The sequence below is a fragment of the Eupeodes corollae genome, chromosome 2 (genome assembly GCF_945859685.1).
Source record: "Eupeodes corollae chromosome 2, idEupCoro1.1, whole genome shotgun sequence".
Classification (NCBI taxonomy): domain Eukaryota; kingdom Metazoa; phylum Arthropoda; class Insecta; order Diptera; family Syrphidae; genus Eupeodes; species Eupeodes corollae.
Genome location: NC_079148.1, coordinates 149,760,745 through 149,782,927, shown reverse-complemented (window position 1 = coordinate 149,782,927; position 22,183 = coordinate 149,760,745). Strand labels below are relative to the sequence as shown.

Genomic DNA, 22,183 nt, shown 5'->3' with positions numbered 1-22,183 from the left:
ATAGAATATTTTCGTTTAGAATAAAGTTTTCATTAATATATGAAAATAGTTCTTAAAAGTGTAGAAGTTATTTGAAATTTTAATTTCGAGTACGGAACACAAATTTTCCAATCGAAAATTGTTCTTAACACAAAATCTTGAGAAGTTTTTCCAAAAAAATTGATTTAAAATTTTTAGTTAAAATTGGAACATTATTTTTGGAAAGTGTGAAACAAATATTGGGGATTGAACCAAACATCATTTCTGAAGTTTTATAAATTCTCAAATACTCATCTTGAAACAAAAACTTGATAAATTGTTTCGAAAAATATATTTAAAAAAACGTTGAAACAATTTAAAATTTCAAGCGGAAATTGTAATACTGATTTTTACAAGTAAACCTAATGTTTTGCATTTTTCGTATCAAACACCGTTTCTGAAGTTTAATAATTCTCCAGTACTCATTACAAATTCTTTTAAATTGTCGACTTTTTTTTTGTTTGCAAATGATTCAAAACTAAAATAAATTATCTTAAGTTCAAATTTAACTTTAAGCAAACCGAAAACTCGCCGTGAATATATTGATTCAGTTTTTTCTTTGAAAAACTTGATATTTCACAAATCATGGCTGTTTGGTGTTTGGTTGTTTCTAAGTTTATACATAATGGCAAAAATTGAAACATTTTTCAATTATTAAAAACACCAATTGTTTATAGGTACTTTAAGCACATAATTTTTTAAGGAAATCGATTAAAGATATAAAAGCCCATAAGTTGTCATTTCTTTTATTTTTCTAACTTGAAAAACTCCAATACGAACCTACACAATCAAACTGCACTAAATTCCTTCAAAGAGAGAGAGAGAAAAGGGACAAGGGGTGTGTGTTTTTTTTTTAATTTAATTTTATAAATAATTAAATATTACTCACCAAAAACACACAGCTGTATGACATGAAATTATGCAAACAAAAATAATGAAGTAATCCACAATTCAGCACCAAACAATTATTCGTGACCAGTTAAAAAAACTTATTTTTTTGAATAAATTTCAGCAGACAATAACTTTTTTTATTTTCACAATGGATAATTTTAAAAATTCACTTTTTGAATATGTATTCAATATTCAAATTACACAAAAATTACAGTTTTTTTTAGAAATTATCAACATAAAATTTTCTGAAAAACATAAAAAAAAGGAGAGAAACAAAACACAATTATTATTTCGCACGAACACTTTCTATTTTCTTTCTATTTTATTGATTTTTCTTCTTTTTATATTTTTGTAATTTAAATAAATTTTTATAACCACATTAGCAACAATTTAATTAATTATATTTCTTTTTTTTTGAGATTGAAGATTGATGGGTTGGGTGGGTCTTGTTGGGTATAAGTCGAACGAATTTATACCCGTTTGTTATATCTTTTTTTTCTTTAATTAAAAAATTGCAATCTATCTTTTGTTATAAACAAAAGACTACAGCTAACAAATAACTGTGTTTTTTTTTGTTTTTAAAGGTAGCCGATTTTAATCGTCTCGAGATATCAACAAGTTACTGTTGTTGACAGAAATGACGTCCGAAATCGCGACAATACAATAAAACCTACGAACGAGTATGCACGATTAAATTAAACAAACAAAAATAAAATGGAAAAAATTTACATTGGCCACTCTCTATCACGATCAATTGTTGCTTAAACAATTAAATTAAACAAATACAAAAAATATAAAATTTCTTTTATTCAGAATGCAAAATCAACTACAACAACAAATGCAATCAAATATAATTCAACAAAAAAGATACACAAAAAAGCCACAGAGACGAAAGAGAGCGAGAGAGTCTATATCTGCAATATTTATTATACGAATAGATAGTAGTATAGATATAGTACACAGTACGAATACAACACTGGTGGGATTTTGAATTGAAGTTTTATTTTATCGTTGGAACTGCGTGTTTTCTTGGGCAAGTCACACAAAAAGTCGCAAGTCGCAACCAATTTTACTGTGTATCTATCTATCTATCTGTTGGATACTTGGAGATAGAAATGAAGGTTAACTATTTCTCTATGATGATTGTGGTAGCAGCAGCAGCAGAACAGCAGTAGTTAGCGAGTGCGAAAAATAAGCGAAGAAAATCCGAAAAAATGTGGTGATAAAAATGGCAAGAAATAAAAATCTACACAAAACAGAGAAACACCAACAAAATAAAATAAAAAAAACTTGTCGGGATGACTTCACCGATAAAGTATCTGAAGGGTAGAGAATAATATCTTATTGCAATTTTAACATGTCTACACAATTTAAATTGAATAAATTTTTCTCTCTTTCGTGTATTTCTTCTTTTTTTAAATATATTTCAAGTATTTCTTTGTGATTTTGATTGAAGTCGGTTTTTTGGTTTGCAAAAATATCTACGTTAAATAGGAAGAGAGGGGTGGGTGGGCGTTGTCGTTGTTGTCGCTGTCGATGTCTCGCTGACAGAGCAAAATAAGGCTAAGTGATTCAATATATGGTTGGTGACAGACGACAAAGCAATATATGGAGAAGAAGAAGATGACTAAGTCATAAAAGCGATAAAGATAGTTAACATATAGCACCACCGCACTAAATCCATAAAAATTTTATATCGATTTTCGTGTAGCCGGGTTTATCGCATCTAAAAAAAAAAAGTCACCACCAAATTAGACGACAACGACGAAGACGACGAATGAACAAACGACCAACGAACAAACTAACGCAGAGAAGCAAAAATTAATAAATAACGTGACTTTTACCGGATGTGTGACAAGAATATGGATAAGTATCTATAATTTCTTTTTTTTTCACTGTTTCACTCTTTTTTTCATTTTTCCACCACTAGCTGCAGATATTTTTATGAAGAAAGGAATGATATGGGGGCAGGGGTGTTTTGTTCAGTCTGGAGCCCTGCTAATACTTCCACTGCTACTGCTGCTGGTTTGACTGACTCTCTATAGAGATATATGTAAATGGTACGTAGCAGGGAGTCTATATAGATGATAATTTGCAATTATGTGTCACTTAACCGATAGGAAACGGATGTGACACGCATATCAGTTTAGTTTCTTTTAATAGAGAATATGCGGGCCTAAAGAGAGAGGGTGCGGTGATAATAGGAGCGAAAAATATCCAGAAAACAGCTGGATACGAATTTGAAATGATACGCCAAAATATTCCTCCACCTTTTATTACTTTTCTTTCTTTTTAATTAGTTTTGTTTATTTTGTATCTATCTATCTATCTAAATATATACAAAATACACAGACACATTATAGTGAGTGGAAAGTGGAAATAAATCCATAAAACTTCTAACAGCGCACGTAGGTATAGTAATCGATAGCCGACAGTGATTTTTGTATTTTGGAGGATATCACACTACCACCACCACCGCAGGCTACCCTGGCCTGGCCTGGCCGCCATCATATCGCCATATAACGCCATTTGCCATTGCCATTTTACCAACATCATATCTGTGTCTCATAACGGGCGAGATGCAGCGAGTTCAGCAACATTAATAACATAAAAACAACGGTGAGGGTGGCACAACATAACAAAAAGAAGAAAAACAAATACCAAAAAGGTAGAGAAGCACACAATAGGGGTGCGTTTTTATTTCGCCCATGCAACCACCACCACACAAGGGTGCAGCAGCAGTAGCAACAAAACAGTGAACACAGCAGCAAAAATTAAAGGCGAACCGATTGGGATGAAGAAAAAAGAATGAAAGAACGAAAGAAAGACAGAATTCACAAAAACACTACCACCCCCTCCCTCCACCCCCACACATAAAATACCAGACAGTGGCAAAGCCGGTAAAAAGTGAAAATGAAAATGAATTCGCAACAACGACTACAGTTACAATCCTCGAAACACGACAAAAAGGAAGTCGACGACGTTGTCATCGCCGTTCCCGTTCGTCCGTCGTCCGTTTTCGTCGTTGTCGCCGCCGCCGTCACAAATCGCACCAAAAAAAGAGAGAGAGAGAGAAACAGTGTAACTTTTCAGACTATATCGTGAAAAACGAGAGAACTTTCTCCCTTTCTCAGCTGTTTTATTCTAAAAACCGAAATAAAACAAAATCCACAAGAGTATCACAGTAAAAAAAAAAAGTTAACTAACCGTACAACGACCGACAGTAAAATAAACTGAGATAGAATAACTGTAACTGTACAATAAAAATAATTATATGTATAGAGCGCAGTGAAAAAACAACACACGACCCCACCGCAGCTGATTCTAAAAGCAGACTGCCATTCGCCGAATGAACGGTTTTTGCCGATACTTAGACCGACTACACCGAAACCGAGAAATTGAGAAAACAGAGAACGAGAATGAAAAACGATAAAACAGAAAATCAAGAGAGAGAAGAGATAAAGTATAGTGGTATGGTATAGAATAGATGCCGGTTTGATGATGATGATGAGGGCGGTGGCGATATAGCGGTATTATATCTATAGTATGTTGACTATGTGGAGTATCTAACGGGAGAGTGTTTTATGTTAGTGTAGTGAGTATCTATGATAGAATTTTTAAAGGGAGGGTGTATTTTTGCTGGTTGTTTAATAGAGGAAATGTTTTGCCATTTTTTTTAACAGGGATGGCAATAGATTCTTTCAATACTTAAATATTTAATTTTTGTGATTTTTTGAAACATTTATCAACAAGAAAAATAAAGGTTTATTCAAAATATAGCTTTTAAGAAATTATGTTAAATATTTCAACAATTTGTTTCTTATGATAAAGGCACAAACATTGGTCATTTAGTTTTAACTTCAAATAAGAAGATATTGTTATCGGTGCGATTTGTCGAATTGAAAATATTGAAATTTTTCGACATTTCAAGTTCCTTAGAATTTAAATCAAAGATTTTTAGAGAGCAACTTCAATTGAATGTTGTGTTATTTTTATATTAAATAATGTAACGTAGTAACAAAGTAGCATAAATTTGTCAATTCTTATTTTTTGGGAACAAGAAATGATATTACCTTCAGAATAATTATAATCAACGAATAATAAAACTATTGACATGTGGTAAAATTTGGAGAAAAATCGAAGTAACGGTTTTATTACAAACAATAAAAAATTAAAAGAGAAAACTACTAAAAAGTGGTAAACATTGATTTTCGACCCGAAAAGTCAATTTAAAAAATCATATTTAGAAAGATATTTTAAAAACCAAACTTATTTTAATATATGGGTAACTTTTAGGATGTTTTTTTACGATATCTAACTCCTACAAATTCGTGTGTATTTGATAGCTTATCTTATTAATATATTGTTCCTTATCGGGCCAGTCACTTTTTTGAATACATTGTAAGATACTTAAAATTTTAAGAATTTGATTTGTACACAGTTTTGAAAGTATTATAATGAAATTTTATACAAATTAGCAAAAATCTCTTTGGATTTAATAATAATAACTTAAAATCACTTAGTAACAATTAAAAATAATGTGTAATATGTCATACTGGAAGAAAATACTATATCAGCTTAAAAACAGACTTTTGACCATTAACGTAACGTTATTCTTTTATCTTTTACTACTTTGACATGGTTTTAATAAATATTTGTAAGTAAACAACAAACAATATACACAAAATCTAACAATATTCATCTTAAAAGTTCTAATGATCATGAAATGAAGACCAATAACAATATACCTGGCAAAGGACTGACGCCATAGGACTGACAAAAAAGACGAAATTCAAGATTATAATCAGGACTAATGACAACTTTTTTTTGTAATTTTGAATATCAACAAACTACATTTAAAAAAATCAAAGCATAATATGAGTAAATTAAAATAAACTTTAATTTAACAAACAAACAACGTCTCGCCATAGGACTGACAAGTTGACTGGCTTAGCACGGGTATAACCAACAAACATAACCTAAAATCTGGTAGAGTTATGGTGGCCGTCAAATTTTGCAACCCGCAACTAACTTTATTACCAATATTAAAATTCAAAATGGGATTTGACGTTGACTCGGCGGTATTTTGCACGAATTTCAGATTTAAATAATACACAACGGACTGACGAATGAAACTGAACACAAGTTTTCTTATTTTTTTAAATAAAGTGGAGAACAATGCATTATATGAAAGTTTTAGTATATATATTTAACTATATACATCACAGATTGTAGTTAATTGATAAGTTTTCTCAAATCAATGATAATTTTAATAGACAGTTACTTAATTTTTGGTTTTCAGAGTTGTGACATGCCAAATAACTGACGTTTTAAGAACTAATTGTGTTTTTTTAATAACTTGTATTCAGAACTGCAATTGGGTGACCAAATAAAATTCTTTCAATTGTTTGATGACATCGAGTTACCCAAGTTTTGTATAATCACCCATATGCGAAATATTGTAAGTAATTTTTTAGAAAACTTCAATTGAAACATGTATTTAAAAAACACGAAAACCCACAAAAACAAAAAAATAATGGCTTTCAAAGAAAGATATTGACTTACAATATTGTAATACAGTTTAAGAAAATCGAGAGAATTTATGGGAAGATATCAGTCTCTTTTTATTTGTTTTTATTTTATTTTTTATTTTCTTAATTTAATTTATTATTATTATCTTATTTTGTTTCTTTTTTAACTTCATTTTATGTATTTCATTTATTTTTCTTTATTATGTTTCATTTTATGTTTTGTATTTTAAAGCTATGATGTTATTTTTATTTATATTTAAATTTATTTCCATAGGAAGTTATAAAAATATTTCCTCGACGTTTTGAGGTATTTAAAACCTAAATTTATGGTTTTTGGAAAAGTTACAGTTTGCTTAAAACCAGCGGATATATCGAAATGGACTTAAAATAAATGTTGGTATATGGAGAAAAGCATCAAGATACAAATAGATTATTTAAAAAAAATGTAAAGGGTTTTTTTTTACTCCATCAATTAAAAGAATTTGAACTCGAATACTAGAAACTTAAAATCAACGTTTTATTAAAAGTTAAAAATTTGTGAAAATTGTTTTGTGGGCTCGAATATTTAAAGAACTTATACAGACTTTGACTTCTCACTTTCTTATCTTACTTTCCAGAAGTATGGGTTTCACTCTGGCAGTACTTTCTTCGGAGTTGGTTTTTTGACAGTTGTCACTTCGTTTAAGCTCATAATGAATAGACTTACACCAATCAATTTACTGAAGAAAACATTTGGTGAACGCATTATTTTGGGTCATGGACCTGTGGGGTGGCCTGCAGATCGTGCGACTTGACAATGCTGGACTATTTTTTGTAGAGCTATAGGGAGTCGACTACCTACGCCTTAGTAGAGGCCATACAGATAATGACATAAGGCCCCAAAGTGACCAAATACAGCAAAAATCCTCTCGGCTGGAATTTGTTCGAGCCAGTCTCTGCGTAGTTAGCATGGCGGCCACTTGCTCTAAATCAATTTTTGTACATAATAGAAAATCATTCCAGTACATTACATATCACACTACTCTGCACATAAATGAAGAGCACCTTGAGCAACTAGGCTATGTAAGGTGATAACAACACAAGACATTAATACAAGACAGAAGGACAGAAGAGAAAGAACAACAGGAAGAAAGAAAACACATGACAACAGCACGCGGTAGGTTTCGACAAGGTCCCCCATCTTTTTACCAACCACGCTCACTGATGCTTGATTTCGATGATCGATGGGAACCGAAGCTTTATCAGTGACTAGGCCGTTGTCCTAGAAAATCATTACCTTCTCTAATAAAGCTAAATTGTTGGCCATAGCACTAAATTATAATGGTTTTATTTTTATCAAAAAGCACACGTTATAAAAAAACAAATACATCTTGCAAATTAGTGTTGTGTATATTTGACAAAATTTTGAGATGAATGTTGTTGACATCTAATTCGTGAAAAATAAAAACATTCAGAAATTAAAACTAAAATTTAGTGGAAATTGTTTTCAACTCAAATATCTTAAAATATCAACTCTAAACGTATTTAACTTATAAAAACCTTCGTTTTTCAAACTTCAGAACATTTAAAAAAATAGAATACAAATTTTTCTTGTAAATATTCATACACCTGCAAAAATTAAAAGTGACAAATTGGTAAAAAATTAGTTTACATTCAACTATTTTCAGAAGTTATATATACACACATTGACTTGTGACTTATTTTTTCTAATAATTTTTAACTTGATGTAAAATAAAAAAAAAACGTTGACATTTTCTTAGAAAACATGCAATTTTGCTTTATATGTAATTTCAAAATGGTCGTCCCTAATACATATCTCAATAAACACAGCAAAAACTTCACTTATTTATGCCAGAATTTCGAAGTTTTTTTTAATGAAAACTTGTGAAATTATGACGTAATGGCAAAATATGAATTTAAATCCTATTCACTTGTATTTACATTTTTATTTAGTAGGACTACAAAATTAACCAATTTTTTCATAAATTGAAAGTATTATGCGTCTTTAAAAAATCGTAAGAAAGTAAAAAGTGTTTTCTAATATCATACTAACTTATACTACTTTTCTGCTAAATTTTCTATGACAATACAAAAGTATTCCCTCTTCGTCAACTCTGGTTTCGTATTATCTTTACATTTTCCACATAGCTACCATTCTTATAGATGTATGAAATAAATAAATCTCCACCGTCTCCACCTTACACAACTTTTAGCTTATAGCTATACGATACAAACGCTACACTTGTGCTTTGTTTTTCCTCTCTTCTAAGTTCGCTCATTTTGCAAATTTCTCTCTATTATCTTTCATTAAGCCTCAACCTAAACTACCAATCTCAAAACCTTCAACATTTTTGCAACCACCTTTTTCTCCATAGTTTTCTATTCTATTATATTCTCTAACATAAGAACGAGAAAAACAAGAACTTTCTTCTTGTATAATTTTTAGCTCAGACAGAGTTTGTTTTTAATTCAATTCTCTTTTGTTTAAGAACTTTACCCATGTTCTTCTATCTTCCGCTTGTTTTTTCTTTAAACATTATTTTCTTTCTTTTTCTGCGATAAACAAAATAGAAAGATGTGCGAGAGCAGTAGTTTTGTGTTGGTCTTGGTTATAAAAAGAGCAATCACATCCTATCACACATTGACACCGGTAATGACGACGACGACGAGCGACGGACGACACTATATCGTCAGCAGCGCCACCATACGTCGGACAGGCTTGCCATATTAAGAAAGTGAGCCATTTTTTCTCAAAAGAATTTCTGTACGACAGCCCAATCAGACCTGAGCTTAAAAATAGCTCTAATTAGCCCAAATCTCATTTTGAGCAATTTTACACTTCCACTAGTAAATCATCTTTTTCAACAAAACTTTGACGTACAAATTCATTCGAATGAATTCGTTTTTGGAAAATATGTCAATGCGTCAGGAATGCTTCAAAAAAAAGAATTTTGAGCTATTTTGGGCTACTTTTTTGTCTTCAAAGTTAGACTACAAATATTTCTAAATTGAGCTATCGAGCTACTTCAGGAAATGGCAACCCTGCAATACACCATACAATACAGCAACTCTCCATCACTTTATGGCGATATGGCAATGGCGGCCTCTACTCTATACGCCACTTCCACCCCCATATTGATAGAGATAGAGAGTTTGTTTCCTGTGTGTCTGAGTATAGTGTGTTGTTTGCTTTTTGTACTTTCGTTCGTCCGTCCGTCTTCGTGTCGCTCGTCTGCTGAAGCTGCTGATGATGGTGGCTGTAGGGGGTTGATTGCTTTTATTTTATTATTAATAAAAATTTATACTTATTGTATAAATAAATTTTTATATCAATTGGATTTTTTTCTTTCTCGAGCTGCTGGAGAACAATTCTAGTAAAGGCAATTCAATGATGGCTTTAAGAGAAAAGACAAAATGGGAAAAAGACAAACCCTTGAGCTCATAATATTCCAATACTACAACAAAAGATGCGCACATAATTAGAACTTAGATCAATCGAGGGAGGAATTTTATTTATAGTCATCCGACATATTTATCGCAGATGTTTTTTTTATATTTTTCATAGCTACATAAGTAAAGTCAAGCCAAACCAAGCCCAAGTAACTTGAACCCATATCTCTTCCGTCCATATCCCATAATACAATGCAGAGAAAGTGGGAAGCAAAACTCAAAACTATAATGGAAAATTGTCTATACGTCCTAACCTATCGAAGTTAATAAGGAATTTTATGGTTTAGTTTTGGTTCTGGTTCCATATCCGATGGCTAACCTAGCCAAACATCCCATCATAGAGCTATTCAGCTATATTCAGCTATTCAGCCATTCAAGTTCCAGTGCCATATACCATAAAATATATCTAAAAGATATATATTTTAATGTTAAGTGTTTTTCTGTGTTATGGTTGTTGTTGTTGTATTTTCATAAAGGGATATGTTTTTCTTTGGTGGAAAGGTCGTAGACTATGAGTCGCTTCTTCCATATGGAAACAACTTTATGTATTTTTCTGAAGCGCAGGATGAAACAATAATTATTGTTGTGGTGTGGTGCGGTTTGGGTTTGGGAATTGTAGAATTTTTTTTTTGGCAAAGGACAACCTCACATCAGAATGATTTAGTTTTGAATCGTTTTATAAAGGGTGATCAATTTTAGAAACAGAATGCAGTAGTTTTTGTCACAGATGGTTTTGGGAAAATGCATTATTTGGGGATGTTTCGATGACCTATGGCTATAAAATAAAGAAACTAATAACCACTAAAACCTTGGTTTTTAAATGAGATTTTGGAAATGTCATTTGTATGGTTATTGGAATTTATTTGACATTGTGTGTATTTAATAATCTAATAGTCAAAGAACGATATAATTAAAGAGAGTTTCTTAAACTAGACTTTTTCGACCTTGAAGAAAATTTCAAGATATTCCAATAATTCGGTAGTACAAGAATTCGTACAGAAATATTACAGCGAATTTTCGAGTTTTCAATTATTCCAGTTTTTTCACTTACAACTTTGGCCAAAATCATAGGAAAGTTTCTTACTTTTGAGTTAAACTGAATTTTTCACTTAAGCTTAAAACAAGACGTCATAAAATATGGAAACTAATTATTAAAGAGCCTTTATTTTAGAATGAGATTTGGAAATTTTATTCGTTTGTTTATTGGCAATTATTTGACGTTATGTGTATTTGATAATCTAATAGTCAAAGAACGACAAGTTTAAACAAAGATATTTAAACGACACTTTTTCGACCTTGTAGGGAATTTCAGAAACTTTTAATATTTCGGTAGTACAGTAATTCGTTAAGAAATAAAACAGCGAATTCAAGTAATATTAATTATTATACCTGTTTTTTTCACATACATCTAGCATGAAAATAGCAAGAACATTTCTTACTTCTTATTTGGATTTAAATTCATTTTTGATAATTGCAAAGCTTTAAACAATAAGTCTTGAAATAAGGAAACTAATAATTAAAGAACGCTTGTTAGAATGAGATTTTGGAAGTTATGCGTTTTAATAATCTAATAGTGAAAGAATATCAAAGTGTTACAGAGATTCTCAAATAATACTTTTTCGACTTTGAAGAAAATTTCAAGAAATTCCAATAATTTGGTAGTATAAGAATTCGTAAGCAAATAATACAGCGAATTCGAGTTATCAATTATTCCAGTTTTTGCACTTACAACTTTGACCAAAATTATAGGAACATTTCTTCCTTTTGAGTTCAACTGAATTTTTCACTTAAGCAACACAACACGTAATCGTGGTACCCGTAGCATGATGGTTAGTGCGTTGGACTGTCATGCTAGAGGTCTTAGGTTCGATCCCTCCCTATGCCATCTAAAGTCTTTTCACGGGTACTGCCTCTTGCGAGGAATTGACAAATTCTCCAAGAGTAACTATTGTCATGAAAGACTGCTTTCTCAAAATTAGCCGTTCGGAGTCGGCATATAAACTGTAGGTCCCCTCCATTCCTGACAAGATTACTCGCACACAGAAATGGTTGAGAGTTGTAAGTCACTAGGCCTTGGTTCTCAACGGACTGTCGCGCCACCCAATTTATTTTATTTATTTATAACACAACACGTCATGACATTAGGAAACCAGTAACGAAAAAACCTTTGTTTTAGAATGAGATTTAGGAATTTTTGTTTATTTGTTTATTGGAGATTATGTTAAGGTAAACGTTTTTACCAATCTAATAGTTAAAGAATGTCAAAATTTAAATTATACTTTTTCGGACTAGAGAAAAATGTCAGCAGTTTCCAATATTTTGGTAGTACAAGAATTCGTGAAGAAGCGGAGCAGAGGTTTTGAACTCTCAATTATTGGTTTTTTTTTTTTCACATTCGCTTATGGTCAAAATAATAGGACCAATATAAAACAATATTCTTCTTTGGTTAAAGGAGTCGAATTTAGGTCTTTGTTTTCTTTAAATATGCTTCAAAGCAATAGGTGCAGTAAAACACTGAATCTAAAACTCATTTTGGAGTTATTACAGCATTGCACAATAGAGACATAAGTGAGATCGGTAAAGCAAGTTTTTGAAGGACTTTATTTGTTGTCTTCAAATGGAAAAAATCCGTTCAAAAAGACTTTCAGAAATAAATAAACTTGTAAAAGTTCCTTTTATTTTGCAAGAGATTAACTTAAAAGTAAAATTTCCATAGAAGGTGTGATTGCAATAAAAAACAGACGTACCTGGTAGCGGATTCATTTGGAGGGGAAGAGGGGGGTATTGGAATTACTAGGTTAGGGATAAGCCAACTCCTTCAGTCTCTCCGATGAAAACAGTTTTTTTTGAAGTTAATGTATTGACCATAAAAAACACTTTGAAACTAGTCTCAATAATTGCAGAATCACGGGGTGATATCACCATTTGTATTGATATCCAAACAGCAATAAAATCGGATTCTAAAATACTAAAGCCAAGATCTAGCAGTTATACCATAAGCACCCAATCATTTGAATCTTAACAGTTCATTGGTAACAAAATACTCCAGGTAACCATTGAACGAGGGAAGAGCCTTAAAAAGTACGCCAAAGCCAGGAAATTATAGCTCACATTTGACAAAATGAGACCGTTCGATTATGCACCTCGAAATATCATAGCATAATAACAGGCCACAACCTCTTGGAATAAAACAGGAAGAAAATGAGGCTTTTTGACGTCGAAATATGCAATGGCTGTGACGATAAGGAAGAACCTGAATACACTACTTATGCCACTGCAAAGCATTATGCCACACAAGATACAAATTGATAGGAAAGTATTTTTTTTTTCGGTAGACTTGAAGAAATCGAAGAATTTATACGGAAAACAGTCTTAGCCTCTAAGTTGCTGAAACTCGATTTTCAGGGAAATTATAAAACTTTTAAGTCATCATTAGGGATCTACAAAAATCTAAGTGTGGCGATAACTAAATTAGTTGCCAGCTAATTTACTTAACTTTACCTTGGGCTAAAGAATATGGAGTTGTTAAGACTCACATAGCTTATGACGAAATTTGCAATATCTGCCCACGTTCTACAAAAAACTTAATATTTATTAACTGAAAATGGTTTTGATATGGAAGAAGGATCAACGTATAATGCTAAGGTAAGCATCGTAGCCCAAATCGAAAAACAACGTTTTTCGTAGCTCTCAATATATAAGTGAGATCAGGGAATATTAAATAATTTATTTCATGTCGTTAAGGGTGAGAATAAAAAGTAGAGTACTTAAGTGGCTACCTTGGGGTACGCCAGAGGCAGCAAGAAAAAGGTAAAAGAGAGATTATTGCAATTTGATGATAACTGTGTGGTCGTTAGAGCAGGTTTTCTATGTCGACCCATGTAAAGATTGGGAGTTCATGAAGTGACAACGTAACACATAAGTGTTACTTTCATGGCTGAAGTAGGTCTAATTGATTTCAGAAAAACACAATTAATTTTTTTATCTGCATTTGAAATGTTTAGACCTGAATTTCATTGAGAACCGTTCTATTTAAAAGGATTAAAGAAAGTAAGCATACGTTTTCCAATGAAACGAATTTTTGCAGAATTTTGACTGAAATCTGTAACTTAACCCCTTAAGAAAAATTTCAATAAATCTCGACACAGAAATTTACTTTCTTATAATCATACATTTCGAATGGCTAACAAAATTAAACGATTGGACTGAAAATTCGTTTCCTTACACATGTGCCTAAGTAATAATTATCAAAAATTAAGTTTCGATCCTATTTTTTTGACAATAACTGTGTATTTAGAAGCACAAACATTATCTCTTATATACATATCTTTAGTTCCTTTTTCGACCATCAACGCCCCCACATTGCTGGCTTAGACCTTTTATCGTTGATCCAACCATTACGAGCTCTTATCATCAATGGACACACCTAATCAATGCGCCCTTATGAGACTTATAATCTTAGTCCAGCACTGATAACAAAACCATTAATCAGTAGTGCATGGCTGACATTCCCATTCCCACAATTTCATTAAGGGATGTTGTCACCGGTAGTCTTAAAATAGTACAAATTCCTATTGTTGTTTTCCTTCTTCTATATAAAGGAATAAATTTTGATAATGAAATTATCAGCAAGTCAGTGATTTGACAATACATTTTTTTGCAGAATGGAATTTTCTATGCGCGTATCTAAGCAAACACGCGTCCATCTGTTTGTTCTTAAGTCATTTTAGGTATGTTTTCTATACTTTCCTACTTTCATTTAAGCTAAATTGTTTTAATGATAAAATAATGTAAATGTTAAATTTGTTTTGTTTCGTGTATTTTAATTTATTAAAGAAAAAGCGATAAGAACCAGTAACAGACGCCCATTAATTTATTAGAAAAAATGATACTAATGAAAGCCGCAATTATTTGGCCAGTAGAGGCAGCAGCTATGTTAGAGGGTATAAAGATTGTGCTTGCATGCGTTTAAGGGGTGTTTAAATACAATACTCAGAGCTCGGAGGTATATGCACAGAGTTCAAAGCGAAAATTTGTTTTTCGTATTATTATATATGTAAAGATCGAATGACGATGGAAATTGTATATAATAAACATTTACTGATATGAAACACACAATACACGTTTCCAATGGAGTGTTAATAATTTGGTGACTAAGGTTCGAAACACTACTCACACATACTTAATTATACTCACAACCTACCCTGATTCATCTTTCACGTTATCTTTTATTTTGCTATTGTTTATTATTTCTTTTTTGCTCTGGAAATAAAAATAATGTAAGAACTTGCAAAGCCTAATGAATATTTAAGGCGATATTGAAAAACACAAACCAAAACAAATAAGAACTTAAAATTTAATGAGTCTCTGTTATCACTTTGTTTTCGAAAATCAAAAATCAAAGAAAATAAAAACAACATGTTTTCGGAAAGAAGAAAGTGACAATTTGTGCATATGTAGGTTCAATGTTATGAGTGATGAGTTTTGAGAGACAAGAAACTGATAAGTTACTCAATGATAAAAGCAGAACACATTTGTACATTACTGGATTCGTCAAGTACTAAGAGTAGTAATGTTTCCCAAAACTTCTATCAGTATCGAATCGAAAAAGGTACTTTTTTGTAATTGGCACAAACATAAGACTAAACACAGTGCGAGAAATGATGAAATAGGGAGTTCGAAATATGAACAATACATGAGTGAAGTATTTTACATTCTTGATGTGCGGCTTGAAAAAGAGTCTCTATACTTGAAAGTGTGTCTGAAATTGTGGTCAGAGGTGAATTTGTCGGTATTCATGGAAATGCTATTTCTAGTATTACAGCATTACTTTGTCGATACTCAAAACGTTAAAAATTGTTTTATTTATAAAGTTGTTTCTGTAATGAAAATAAATCTGCAAATGTATAAACGCAAATTTGATAGTTTTTAGAAGAATTTTCAACTTTCTCGGTTGAAGTCGAAACATTATTTATTAATTAACCATCTGAACAAAGATGTATTAAAAAGTGTTGAATTTGATGCAAACTATCAAGATTGTAAGGTTTCTCAAGAACTTGTTTACTTTATAAAAGAAATATTAAAAGGGAAGTTTGGAACTTGTCTGGAACATTATGCTTACACACATATTTTCATTTTTTAAGGTAGTTTTGGTCGAAACGTTGTTTTGGTCTGAAAATCACTGAATCCTTGTAGGCTCAGATTCTATATGTCTTAATTTTATAACAAAAAGATATTTTCGAAAGCTTAAAACTGCCTGAATTTAGAAACAGCCACTTTTAGGGCAGAAAAAAAATTTCCTGAAAATATCTTAGTATTTCACTGTTAGCGGATTTTGTAATTATTTCAGTAAGGCATTTGTATTGTTAGAATGTTTTGGTATTTAAGAACAATTGGAAATTATATTATAGTTTACGTGGAATCCCGCTGAGCAACGTTTCTTTAAGAAGATTTCGAACAAGCGCATTTCAGAATTTGTATATTGTTTCAATTTTTTTAATTTAAGAGAACTCTTACTTGACATTTTTCATTTGTCGACCAAATAAAATATTGCTATCTTTTTTATGAGTGTTGGGAGTATTGAGTTTTTGGTGAATAACCATATTTTCATTGAACATTTTACTTTCCCGAATATCAAAACTTGTTTTTTTTTAGAACTGTTCTAAACGATTGAATAAATGAATGTTAAGAATATTGAACATTTGTTTTTTCACCAACTAAATTGCCATACAGTTGTAAGATTTTAGAAGTTGTATGTTGCGAAAGAATTATCTAAAGTTCCTCAGTACAAGTTGAGAAATAGGGGAGACAAAATATGTGATTTTATTATTTGTTCCTAATTTTACAAGTTAAATTAAAGTTGGATAATATTCAAAATTGGAGGAAATATGAAGCTATCTCTTTTTCTGGTGTTGAGAAAACAAATTCAAACATAAATTAAGTTGGAACAAAAAAAAAATACTTCAGATCACAAGTAAAGAGAAATTTCCTCAGCGGAAACGAAAATTTGGTCTTATAACAAAAACTATTTTTTTCAGAATACCATTGTCGGGGTTGAATTGTACTGCGTATGGAGCTTTTGAATCTCTTTTAAAGAGGAAACTGTTGTTTCGAAACATTATTATCATTCTTGAAACAAATTTGGTCATATTCTTTCATTTTCTTAGTTTGTTCTTTAACTGATAGAGAAAATGGAGAATTTTTAATTGAGCTTAAAGACTTGTTATTAAATGTTTGAAGAATAACTGTCTCAGGTTATATGGTTGCATAGTTTGGGAAATCACATCATTAGAAGACTGTTAACATTCATTTGGCGATTTTTGATACTTCTTAAGGGTTCTTTGGCCCAAGCGTATTTTACAGAAAGGCATTTTTAGGAAATTTTCAGAAACTCATTGAATATATTAGACGAAAATGCTTACTTATATTGACTTCATCGCAAGTCACGAAATGAAATGGAAGCAATAGGCGATATAAAAAAAGCGTAATAACTACTTCCAAATTTATTTGAATTTAAAAGTCCTTCTATAAAATTTTCAACACCATTATTAATTAAACATTATAGCAACGTTTTGAATTACAAAAACAACGCCTCGAACGCACTTGAAATGATGAATATTGAGTTCAACATTCTTCGTTTCTTCTTCGTTTGAAGAACCCATTGAAAAAACATACAGATTTACATTTACGACTCACCAAAAACAGTCAAGCGATATGTTTTCTTAAAACGTCACGTCACTTACCTGAAAGAAAAAAAAACATTTGTTTATTAATTATTGTAATCAATTAAAAATTTAATTTAATAATAATTGAAAATAATTTATTAATGTTAAGTATTCTTAGTAAACCATGTGAATAACCTTAAATACGCAGTTTTTGTTGTTATAGGTGCGCGTATTCGTCTACATGGACGCGCCTTGATATTTTTTTCAAGAGTCCCTCTTTTTTGAATAATCAGTCTCGGTTTTCTGCCAGAAAAAGATCATATAAAAGAAACTCTATTTTTCGGCTAAATTTGAAGAAATTGCTTTCGGTAACAATCATTTATCAGAAACGATGTTGAGTAATAGGTTAAAGACGGCAAAAAGGTTGAGGACCGAGTACAATAACCAATGGTACATAATGCTTTCGGGTGCGATTGGGTGTTATTCAACCAGTAATTTTTTAGCGTTTTAGGTGTCATGGAAGATGTTCGAAAGACCGGAAAATAGGTGCACCATAAATAGACCGACTTCTGACAGAGAAACATCAAAACACCATTGAATTTTTCAAAAATTACCTTATATTACTTTAATATATTCGACTAGAAAGTACTGACTTATCTCGCTTTTTCTCCAGACCTGGAATTTTTAACTATCACCTGTTTTTGTCAATGGGTCACTCGTAGTCTTGCATCACTTCTATTCTAGCAAAGACTTTCATAAATGACTTGATGAGCTGATCTCCCTTAACCGAGAGATCTCAGGCAGTTTTTGGTAACAATGTAATGTCTACTTTCCTTCCTCTGCAGAGAGGTGTCCCTCAGGGCTCTATTTTGGGTCCTTTACTATGTATATCAATGATCTTCCGTCAAGTCCACTGAACTCTTCTGTGCACATATATGCAGAAGACGTTCAATAATACAGCATTTTTCAACTAAGCATGCTTGAGAATGGTGAGCATGAAGTTAAGGAGGATTTGAATACAATTGTTATGTTGTCGCACAAAAACGATCTTTGTTTAAATCCGAAGAATAACTAAATGCTTAGTCATCTCTAGAACTACAAGTTCGTCGATTTCGCAAAAAATCTTGGGCTTACATTTAATAAAACACTAAGCTGCAACACTCATATTTATCTAACGCTAGGTAAGGTGTATAGAAGTCTTCGACTGCTCTGGGCAACTCATCACATAATGCCTTTGAAAACAAGCGTCATATTGGCCAAAAAGTTATTAGGATCCCCCATGGTTTTCTGAAGCGAAATAAGGCTTTTTTATCGGACTCCTAAGGGGACTTTCGCTTTAAGTTGATAAATCTGTAAACTTTCTGCAGTTATTTTTTTAAACCTTAAAGAAGGCAAAAATAATGGTTTTACCTGTACTAAAATTCATTTTATCCATTTTTTTATTATAATTTTACTAAAAAAAAATACTATGCCAAATTTTACCAGAGGGTATGAAATATAGCAAATCCTTTTAACTACAAGAACTTTTATGGGTTCGAAGTTGTCCGTTTTCGGGCTATGACAATCCGAGGACCAACAAGTGGCAATTGTTATGTCCTGGTCATACTTATGTTCCAGAGACACAAAAACGATCTTTTTTTATGATTATTATAACACTAAAAACCCAAAATAAAAGGTTATAAGAACCCTAATTCCTTAGTTAACCTGTATGTTAAACTTATCCTCCCTACCTGCTTCCATCAAATTATTATGCGGTCTCGTTTAATGTGATGTTTATATGATTTTCGTCACTAGAATTAAACTAATCTCAGCATTATAAAAAAAGAAAAATAAACTAGGTAATAAGAAAATTAGTTTTCCCTTAAAGAGCCTAAACAAAAATTAGCCTCCAACAAAAAAGCATCCTAGAGAGGCTATTATATGTGTTATCTCATTCGTATAATCCCCTATATTTCCCATTATATGTTTGAATATTTTTTTATTTTATAAATATAACCTCTCTGTTTGTTTGTGGTGCGGGTGGTTTGGGTTGGGTATACTCATAATTTAGCTTTACAATATCTTTAACATCCCACGGAAGAAGAAACACATTATCACATAGGTTAGATAGATACACAATACATACTTATAGATACGTACGTACTGTGTTATACATTTATTGCATTAACATCGCAAAAGCAATTTCTAAAACAACCCCCCAGATGTTGACGCACAGATAACTATGGTGTAATTTAGTTAGGATGACTCAAAAAGCCAGAGATAATTGACACTTGTGTGTTTTTCCGTTAGGTTAGGTAGCAGAAGTATACCTCGATCTAACCGTACATAAAAACCACATTTACTTTTATTCTATGTATCTACATACCTATCTACCTTCCTGTAACCATCCCCTATATAAATAGGATAGTATTTTTGAAGTCAGACGCATGAAGGAGGAAAAGAAGAAAAATCTCAATCTTTGTATTCCTAATTTTCCTTATATCTACCTAGAGCACTATCTTCATATTATCCTGCGGGGGTAGGAACAGAACAGTAAACAAGAGAAAACAGAAGTACAATAGTCCAAAGTCAAAATCATTGAATTTCCGGACAGAAGAAAGTACTTACATTATTATATATCCAAAGGAACCTCAAGTACCCGATAAAAGTGTCTATCTATCAACGAGTTGTAAAAATAGTCCCAACAGCCGTTATACGTTTGTTGCAAAAACAAAAACAAACACAAACAAAAACCCAACGATAACAAACAAACTTGAGGGTAAAAGAGGGAGTACCTACATAGCTAGTTGAAAAGCGGAACTACTTTTCTGCGAGAAAAACCGAAACGAAACAAAACCGGAGGCGTTTCCATCGGACATTGCTCATAAACGATATCAAGCTATTTGGTGCGGTGTTGATCATCATGCTATCGAGAGTTGAGAGCGGCACCAAAACCGTAACCAAAACCGAAACCGAAACCGAGACTGAGACTAAACCAAGCGGATATTCAATTTCTGTGGTAATACACGCTGTGACAGTTGATGGGGCACACGCTATATTCCATATTCCCAACCATTACCGGAGACCCAGACAGCCTCTCCGAGTTCCGACTCGCCGTCATCTGTTACAGCTTCTGCTTTAGCATCAACGCAGCTATCACATCAACCCTTATCACTCAACAGCGGCAGTGGTAGCGTTAGTGGCAGCGCAGCGCCCTAATCAATTTCAAAGACAAACGACAAACGGGTGAAATGAGTTGACACAATTATTACAACAACAAACAAAAAGAGAAACAGAAACGGAAAAAAAGAAGAAGAATTAATGAACGACAAGTCGGCCATATTGTGCTGTAACTGTTCATTGTCCCATTTTTTCGAAATAGTTGTATTTTTTTGTCTAAGTTTACATTACCTACACCACATTTATTTATGCTACAAGCTATCAGCTAGCAGCTATTAACTACCTACGAGAACGCTACGTTACGCTACGCTGTAGGACGAATCGGCTCGGCTTTGTGTCCTTTTTATTTTTATAGGGTTTGTTCCTTTTGTTTCACACGAGTTTTACGATTATTTTCTTCTTCCTCCTTTTTGTGTGTGTGTTTATTTGTTGCTTTAACGGTATGTGGATGTTACAAGAGCAAGAGAATCACAATGTACAGGGTACTGTTAGATAAACTAAAGGGATGGGGGTGTGTGTATCATGTATGCATGCTTATCGCGAATGATGAGTTTATATTTTTGGGTTAGCAACTAGTGTCGTTTGACATTTTAGTTGTTGTCTACCCATCCATATGTTAATCGTAGCTGTAAATAGAAATATGTAGAGTTAAGGGTTGAAGTTGGAGTAGGAGTTTCATTTCGTTTCGTTTGATAGTAATATATGTATATTTGTCTTTGTGTTGTTATTCCGTTTTGTTTTGTGTGTTTGCAATGTTATCGTCATCGTAGTCGTCGTCGTCGTCCTTTTTGGCAACAAAGCATATGATGTGACATTAACTACTATGGAATATGGTAAATGTGTTAAATGGAGACAAAATAAAGTAAAAAAAAGTTGTTGTTTGTCACATATTGACAGAAGGTATTGTCAACAGTATAGGAGCAGTAGATTCTGTCTACATTGCTCAAGCTCACATCGGGCTGAAAACTCCGCACTTATATGATGGTGGACTATCAAACTGTTGATCTTTTTGTATATGAGGACAGAGGACATCATTATGACATGTTGAGTATTTTATTATTTTACTTGTAGATGTATAGAACAGTTTCCATCATACATGCGTCAGTGTGGTTTTTGTGGTATTAGAAGGTTTTTGAAATTAAAATGAAAAATATATCACATAAAATGTACATATGGACTGTTTTTGTGTGATGGAAAAGGACATTTAAATTAAGAAGTTAGAATATGAATTTGAAAACTTTTTCCACCACAAAACATTCGTTTTTACTCATTTAAACACAAAAGGACGAGAAGACAATGATTTCAACATTAATGTCAACATTTAAAACCGCAACTCGTATATTCGTTTGCTTAAAAAAGAGAATCCTGAATTTTATGAATGATAAATATTTTTTCCAAGAAATCAAATGCGGGAGTTTTTCAAATGAAACAATTATTATTGTTTTGTGTTCGAAGAAAAAAGCACTTTTA

At 32.0% G+C, this 22,183-nt stretch overlaps 1 protein-coding gene across 11 annotated transcripts in view; it reads right to left on the bottom strand.

The window, feature by feature from the left end:
• The window catches only part of LOC129947229 (protein alan shepard), a 638,535-nt gene that overhangs the window by 63,687 nt on the left and 552,665 nt on the right, over positions 1–22,183 (bottom strand). Inside the window, exons 1-2 of one of the 11 annotated variants that reach the window (XM_056057723.1) lie at positions 4,117–4,248; positions 908–1,154 (exon numbers count right to left, since the gene is read on the bottom strand). The exons of the other annotated variants lie outside the window; for them this stretch is intronic. Of the exons in view, the coding sequence (XP_055913698.1) occupies positions 908–931 (24 nt within the window). The 5' untranslated portion in view covers positions 932–1,154; positions 4,117–4,248. Of the gene's footprint in view, positions 1–907; positions 1,155–4,116; positions 4,249–22,183 lie in introns of those variants that run through there. 11 annotated transcript variants of the gene reach the window in all.